Source organism: Theobroma cacao, chromosome 10 (assembly GCF_000208745.1).
Source record: "Theobroma cacao cultivar B97-61/B2 chromosome 10, Criollo_cocoa_genome_V2, whole genome shotgun sequence".
Classification (NCBI taxonomy): domain Eukaryota; kingdom Viridiplantae; phylum Streptophyta; class Magnoliopsida; order Malvales; family Malvaceae; genus Theobroma; species Theobroma cacao.
In genome coordinates this window covers 2,405,557-2,414,327 of record NC_030859.1, presented here as the reverse complement: position 1 = coordinate 2,414,327, position 8,771 = coordinate 2,405,557, and the positions used below count along the sequence as shown (strand labels likewise).

The window sequence follows — 8,771 nt, the reverse complement described above, 5'->3', positions numbered from 1 at the left end:
TTATGGTATTTGTTTTTGGTTTTTCTCTTTAACAGATTCATCATCAGCAGCAGCCGCAGCTCTGCTAATTACATCTAAAAGAACAAAGTCTTGATTGGAAGTCACTACTGCTGTTTCAGTACCGATGGCGGCCATTTGCTCACCACTCCTTGGAGCGGCTGCCTCCTCGTTGCTGTCCGAATCTGATGAATGCTGATCCTTGTTCTTACCCCACAAAACTAGGTAGAGTCCAACAACAATGACAATTGCTCCAATAACCCTGCAAAGTTTGCAATGAAGTTGGCCTAAATGTTAGTTAAAAAATCACTTAAACTATTAAGGTGTCTGCATAATTAAATGTATAGATGTTAGTGCACAGTCCATTGTGCAAATGACATCCCCAGATGTTTGGTGTTATTATTAAATTTAATGAATCAATGTAAGTCACTGCATGCAGATGACATGAAAGCTAGTTCTTTCTAAGTGTTTCAGGAAAAGAAGGAAGATAATAAGATATGCACCTTCCTAAATACATTATCTCGGAAAAGATGAAGGAGCTCATAATGGCGACGATAACCATGGTTAGAGGGTTAAAAGCAGCATAGAAAACTGGTCCCTTGGCTTGTATTACCATTGCTCCTACATAGTAAGCAACCCCAGAACAGATAACTCCCTGCACATGGACAGATATCAGTATACTTTTTGCAAGAGTACGAAATATGAAGCCTTAATTTTCCACAAGTAGTCATTGACTTGAGCCAGAACAAACAAAAAAAAGGGGTTAATTCAGGTCCAAACAACAGTGGTGGTTGGTTGAGTTAAGAATTTCTTACACTGTAAACTGCAGCAAAGAGTTTAGAATCCCAGTGTATGGACCAAGCTGCAGCATTGCCCCCTTCCATTACCAGGGCAACAATGGTACCTTCAATTGCGCCCATGAAGCAAACTAAAGTTGTTAGGGAGAGCTCAGCAGGGTATGATTTTAGCGTAATCGCCTGTAGAAACAAACCATGGTAATCTCTTACTGATTATAAATGATAAAATCCGGCTGCTACTCTTCTCTTCTTCTTGTAGCAAGCCAACAACTTCGATATTGATACTAATACATCAAAGCCAAAGAAAAAGAGTTGAGAAGGAATACTTACTTGAAGAATGACAAAACAAGCCCAGCAGACACAGCCTGCAAGGATCATGAGAGCACCCTTTAAGGGATCATCCTTGGTTGCAGAAACTGTAGATTGGTGCTCATTTGTAACTTTTGTCCATGGCAAAGGCAATATTGGCCCATTAACTAAAGTCATAATCATTGCTCCTCCAACAGTCCCAATGGTCCCCAAAATCTTTGCCTGGCAATTTAGTTTCCTCATATCAACCTTCTCAAGCCTGCAAAAATTCTTCACAAGTTAACCCCACCATCCACGTCATCATCCTTGCAATTCATCGACTTACGTAGGTAGCTAGAGAGTAAAGACATATATACCTACAGGCCCAAGCTAGCAAAAATACAAAAGCAGGAAGAACATTGCACAAGGCAGTTGCAACAGTTGCTGTTGTGTACTTTATCCCTGTATAGTATAAGTTCTGATCAATTGTTGGCCTGCAGAGAAGAGCAAATGTTTCCTGGCTAAGACAGAGCAAAACATAAAGCAAACTTTGTTGATTATTATAAAATTTTTGGCTCGATGGTGAAGCTCCTTACTCCAATAAGCCCAGCAGCAATATCTGAACAAATATAGAGAAGGTCATCTTTGGCCTTACTTTCCTGTTAAAAAATCCACAGGTTTCATCAATCAGGGCAGATTTCAAACTCATTGATAAAACTCAAGAAGAGATATATACAGAGAAACCAAACCTATCGAAAACAATGGCGAAAGGAGCAAGGACAAGAGTGGCGATGGCAAACCGGTAAACTACCAAGACATGTTGGCTCATGCCCCTATTAAGAGCAAACTTGGCAACTATGGGCATGCCTGCAGAGCCAAATCTCATAAAAACCATTGCCAAATATGGCATAGCTTTATTGTACATGCTACCTGAGGACTCCATGGACAGCTTATTTCTCTCTTTCCAATCAATGACAAATATAAATGAAAGAGAACTCTGTGCAGAATGAAGCAGAAGAAGCACATACTTATATACTCATTACTTTGTACTTTTGCATGTAAAAATTACAACTGCATGGCCTTCTAAATTCTATATTTTTTCCCCATAAATTCCATAATTATTAAATATTAACAGATTAGTTAATTAAAATTTTTAACAATATCATTAGTAAATATCTAAAGTTTAGTGGTTGAAATTTTTTAGTACCCTATATAATAAAGTTCATGCATAATTGAGTTAACTTAATCTTTGGCAGGGTAATTTGTTTGAAATCAACAGTTCGGCCCTTTATGAATTTAATTTTTTATTAAATTCAGCTCAAACATATTTTGAATTGGTACCATAAAGGATTATTTTTTGGATGTCAAATTTAACTTTATTGCTTTTTGCCCATTAAATGGGATTAATTATTGAAGTTTAGTTTGATGTGGGGTATTAATATCTGTTGCACCCTAAGGAAAATATTTCCATTTTTCATTTCCCATTGCCTACTAATTCTCATACCTATTTATATATATATATATATATTAATAATTTCTCTACTAAAATCATATTAATAAAATATTTAAATATTAACATCAACAATAACCTTCAATAGCAGTAGATGTTATTATTGAAATTTTAGAAATATATTGTATATATAAGTATATATATACTTTTATCAAAAAATCATACAGTAAAATTATTATAGAACTAAAAATATTGCCTAACTATTTGTCTGATGATGAGTATGACTTCACAAATTTATGAAATAGATAAGGAAGATTTGTCTACAAGGTGGAAATATATTGAAGGACTCATTGTTTCATTACCTAAATAAATATCAATTTGTTGAAAATTAAAATAAATCATAATTAATTATTCTTGAAGTATTTAATTAGTACTTTCAAAAGATCATTAATTTTTATCTTTATTTTATTAAAATTTAGACCAAAATTTTTAATTAAAAATACTTGAAATATTTATTAAATTAAATGTTCAGGTATGTTACGACACTCCTCTAATTAGTAACTTTTAAGATTCTTATTCCCATCAAAAGAATATTCACTTTAAAAGTAGGCAATTTTCTTTTAAAAAATGTTATTTCCCATTAAAAATTACCAACTCTAGGAGAAATGCCTGGACGTCACCTAACATCAAAACCAGCAGTCCTTTTCCACATAAAATATATGAAGCACCAACATATGTCTCTGCTTGACAAAAATGGAGGGAAAACTAGGAGAAAGGGACACCATAGCACCAAACTACTTTATACTGTCTACCAAGTGGCAACTTGGTGGTGGGATTTGGTATTGTTATCAAGCCCTTGGGAGACTGAGAAGAAAAGGGTTTCAACATGTTCTGGAATAAGACTCATATTCACCATACACAGTGACTATAAACTGTGAGAGAGTGAAAGTGGTGACAGTTTTATCAATTTTTAGTTTTTTATTATATATAATTTAAAATATATAAATTCATAATTTTAAAAAATTATTCTTTAATCGTTCTTCATGTAAAATTTTGAATCCCCCACCAGCCATACATAACTTTGTTTCTTTCATATTTTTTTCTATATGCTTTGGCTTCGGAGATTGGCAGGCATTTTCGAGGGAAGGGGTGGGTGGTTTTTTCACTGTTGTTTTGTCATTGGCACAGTAGTCTTTACAAAGTGTTATCATATTTTGGCTGACCGCAGACACATCACCTTTCTACATATCCACAAAAGAAGATACTGATTTTGTTAGTGTTTCTCAAAGCACTTACATTGGGAAATCTTGGGTGTCCTAATAAAGACAATTCCAACCCAAATTCATTGATTGAGTCACGCAATGGAAAGTTTATTTCATTTTTCATTTTTTAGACAATTATCTTATTTCTCCTGCTAAACAACATCATAATTTTATGTAAAATTTTTTCAATTTTAGGTAACCTAATAAGAAGGTAACATCTTTTGCTACTATTTCATATATCTCATATCACCCTCACGGATTAAAAAACAATATTAAGAACTTTATTACAGCATATGTTAGAAATCCTGATCAGAAATAATAATAAATAAGATACTTGTTAATTTTGAAATTATTATAATTTTTTTTTTTTAAAATAAATTATACCCGATTATAGTAGTTATGTAAAACGTCAGACGTTATAACTAGTCATACATGTAAGCAAAATAAAACAAGAAGATCCGGTTGTCCACAAGATCAACCACTATCAAGAATTACATAATAACTCTCTTAGTATCCTTAATTGATCTCATTTATAAAATCTAATACTCATATTTATTTGAATTCGATTAAAAATTCAATCTTATTTATTTAATTAAAAATAATACAAAAAATTCATTTCAAAATCCGATTTGAACCTATTTATAAAATGCTTTAATTTTACTTGAAAGAGATGGACTAGAATCAAAAAATGAATTTTCGTCTTATCCATTATCAAATACTCATCTTTATGTCTTGTTTTGTAGTGTAAAGTTAAAAACAAGTGACTGCTGAGATTAAAACTTTAGGTAAATTATTACTATGTGGCAAGTCGTGTCATCAAAATTTAATAGTACTGCTGAGTTGGGGAAAAAAAAATGAAATTTTTGTGCTTGTTGATGACATAAAGTGTTTTGTCTCATCAAGCATTAGTATAATAAAGATATGAAATCTGTCAATTTAGGCTTATTTGTCTTGGTCAGGAGGTCTCCCACAAGTCTTACTATCTGAATCAGATATCACATTTATAGCCTTTTTTGTGTGTTGATGACAAGGTTTCTAAGTATTTCTGACTAGTGTTTTTTCTTCTTTTTTTTTTTTTTCTCTTCTCCAGTTACTAGATAGGTATCATTCCACATTGAGAAGTCAAATACCACAAACAATATCTCATGATGAACACTTTGCCAATAATTTAGTTCAGTTTTTGACTCCTGTTCCTGATATATAAGCTCTTCCAATGGAATTTAAAGTCAAGATACACACAAAGGAAGCATTAATCTTGGCTAGGGATGTCAACGGGGGTACCCGCCCCAAACCCGTTTATAACTACTGTTTATATATTTTTTTATTATTTAAATAATTAAATAAAACTGATGCTGATTGGATTCAAACCGAAGAAAGACACCAAAAATCTGTATCATCTTGACCAATAGTTTCTTTTGTTAAATGTTGATAAATATATTAAAAATATAGTTAGTTAAATTACTAATGTGATGATATGAATATATATAAATAAAATATTATTAGATTATTAATTATGTTTAAATAATATGAATATCATATCATATTATAAAAGAATATAATTACTATTATATACATTTTTAATAAAAATGTATTTACTTTTTATTTTGGGTTAAGATTACAAAAATTATAACTTATAATATATATACTTAAATAGAGTCTTTGAGTTTAGAATAGTTTTGGAATCTAACTATTTTTTTAATTTCATGTAATTAAAGACAAACTCATATAGTTAATTAAATTAATTCATTAAACTATGATTATTAATTAACTTTAAATGGTTTTAAATATATATTATATATAGTGAGTAATATTATAAGAAATATAATTACTATAATATATATATACTAATACTTTTAGTATATATATACTTTAAATATAAATATATTTATTTTTTATTTTGTGTTAACATTATAAAAATTATAACTTATAAAATTATTAATTGTAATACACACACACACACACACACACACACACACACACACACACACACACATATATATACACTTTATAGTATATAACTTGTAATGTCTTTTAACACATACACTTTATATTATCTATTATGTTCATTTATAAAGAATATAATTACTATTATATAAATTAATTACTAAATAATATATATACCTTTGTTTATATAAATTTATAATATACAAACTTAATTATTTAAAAAGAAGTTGTGAGATTAGAATAGTTTTGAAACTTAGCAATTTTTTTAAAATTTCATGTAACTAGGGACCAATTCATATAATTATTTAATTAATTAATAAAATTATGATTATTAATTAAATTGTAATGTCTTTTAATATCTATACTTTATATACATTGGGTTCATTTATAAAGAATAAAATTACTATTTTGTATATACACTATAATACTTTTGTATATATACTTTAAATATAAATATATTTATTTTTTATTTTGTGTTATCATTATAAAAATTATAACTTATAAAAATTATATTTTTTTGTTATTTAAGTTTATGTTATTTGTTTGGATTTTTGTGTTTAGTTATTTAAGTTTATGTTTTTATTTGGATATTTATGTATAGTTATTTAAGTTTATATCGTTGTGTGGATATTTATTTTTAGTTATTTAAGTTTATGTTTAAGATCTTTGTTTTTGATTATTTAAATTTAAATTTTATTATTTTTATTTTTATTAATTTAATTAGCAGTTAATTTTATAAAACACGTAGATAAATATTATTGTATATGTATACGGGTCTAGGTAATTGGGTACCTATGAAGAAGATTTTAATAATTTTTTTAATCTAATCAGGTTTTTAAATGGGTTAGGGTAATTATAGGGTAGTAAAAATATAATAGGGTTAGGGTTAAGATAGTAATTTTAAAATTATTCGGGTAGTTAATAGGGTTAGGGTTCGAGTGCCTCGAAATTATAGGGTACTCGACCCGTTGACATCCCTAATCCTGGCCTCAAATGTAGATTCATTTCAAGACAGATGTTGCTTTCGCTTAATCTCTATAACCAATTCTATTAGAAAGGACAAAAACAAAGAACACATTCTTGAAAGGAGTATAGGTTGCATAGAACTAATTCCATCTATGAAAAAACTCAGATTCTCAGCAGGTTTTTCTGTTATGATACTTGTATTGGGTTTCCCTTCAAACAGATTCATCAGTAGGAGTCACTCTGTTGCTGGTTACATCCAGGACAACAAAGTCTTGATTTGGACCCACTGTTATCTCATCCATGGCAGTCATTTTCTGATCACTAGATGGTTCCATATCGACATCCAGGTTTGATGAAGGTTGATCCTTGCTCTTACCCCACTAAACCAGATAGAGGCTAGTGACAATTAGAATTGCTCCAATGACCCTACAAATTTACAGCAAGGTGGTGTGGTTTAGCACATAATTGGAAAATTGTGAAGCTTTTCAACATTTTCTATAGCAGTATGCAAAGGAGTATATTGGAGAAGAGGGACTGACATGTACCTTCCTAAGTACAATACTTCAGATAAAACAAAGGAGCCCAAAATTGCAACAATAACCATGGTTAGAGGATTAAAAGCAGTCACAAAAACAGGTCCCCTAGCTTTCATTATCACTGCTTGAAGATAATAAGCAACTCCAGAACAGACTACTCCCTGCATGCAGACAGAAAAGTTGTTGGAGCAATTGGATAAAATATTTGAGACTAATTAATCCAATGAATCAATTAAACCAAATCGTTTTATCTAAATCGTATTTAATTTGAATGGGTAATTGGTCTGAATTGGTTTTGCTCACCCCTACTTATGAGTATGTGATATCTGTTATGTCTTAAAACCTTGAGTTTGGTGCTTGTAGGTTTTGTGGAGTGTTCAATTATTATACGATAATTTATCTTTGAAATTAGAAGAAAATAATATATGAATTTTAGAGATGACTTGGACAGTTAAGGATTATGTTGAATTTGTAAAAAAAAAAATCCTATTGATATGATCTAGTGTTTTTGCTTGATTTTTTTGTCGTATTTTCATTATACTTAAATTGATGAAGAGTATTCTGATAATAAAAAAAAAAAGAGTGAAACTTGTCAATATGCTGCACTGGTTTGATTTTTATCTGAGGTTCATGATGGTTAAGTTAATCAAGAGCATTGAGTAAAACAAAAAAACAATGAATGTGATGTATTATGTCAACATGATCTTATCAGAATTTAGTAATGGTTGAATTGTCAAAAAGTACTTTGATAATAAATTAAAAGAAAATAAAATTACTTTTTATAATTTTTTTCAAATATTTAAAGGATTGAATTTAATTATCCTTAAGGAAACTATATAAATAATTAGAATTCCTAACTGTCCAAACTTCCAACTACACTTAATTAAAAGCATTTAAGTAATAGCTTAAAGAAAAATAAAGTTTTTTTAAGACTGTCCTAATCTATGTTTCTTAGATTCAAGATGAGTGTCGAACATAAGCTTTGGTCCAGTACCTTTTATTATTTTTTTTTATATTTTTTTCATATATTTACAGGATCGAATTTTTTTCTAATTATAAACAAAACGTAAGTTATAATCGTATAAATTTATTAGAAGAATGTAAATTTTCACAAGAGAAAAAAGAGAAAAAGCATCTTTGCAGTATATGTAAATTTATAGATTTCTTTCCTATAAGGGAAAACTACTGTTTTTTGCACTCAATAAAGCTATTAATGTATAATGATACCCAGCTGGGGGGGATAAGCAAGAACCCAACAAAAGCAGTTTTACTTGCACTTTCCATTGTCAACTCTACCTCTCTTTGCGTGCTCCTTACCACTCATTTCATTATGGGTGGTTCAATATTTTGTATGGGAAATCCACATCAGAAAACCACAAGCATGGGAGAATTATTATTATTTTTTCTTTTTTTCTTAAATTTATTTTATTTTTTAATAATACATGTAACAAGTCTGTAAGTCAAAAAAAACATACACAACTTTGAATAACAACCGATAAATCAAATCTAAATAAGCTTAATCAGAATATTC

At 29.6% G+C, this 8,771-nt stretch overlaps 1 protein-coding gene across 1 annotated transcript; it reads right to left on the bottom strand.

Annotated features, from left to right (window-relative positions):
* LOC18586147 (WAT1-related protein At2g39510) lies at positions 1–2,049 on the bottom strand. Its single transcript, XM_018128765.1, has 7 exons — positions 1,832–2,049; positions 1,679–1,741; positions 1,460–1,576; positions 1,125–1,362; positions 813–974; positions 501–652; positions 1–259 (listed from the first exon to the last, which is right to left on the bottom strand). The coding sequence occupies exons 1-7, from the start codon at positions 2,023–2,025 to the stop codon at positions 1–3; spliced, it is 1,185 nt and encodes a 394-aa protein (XP_017984254.1). The 5' UTR covers positions 2,026–2,049.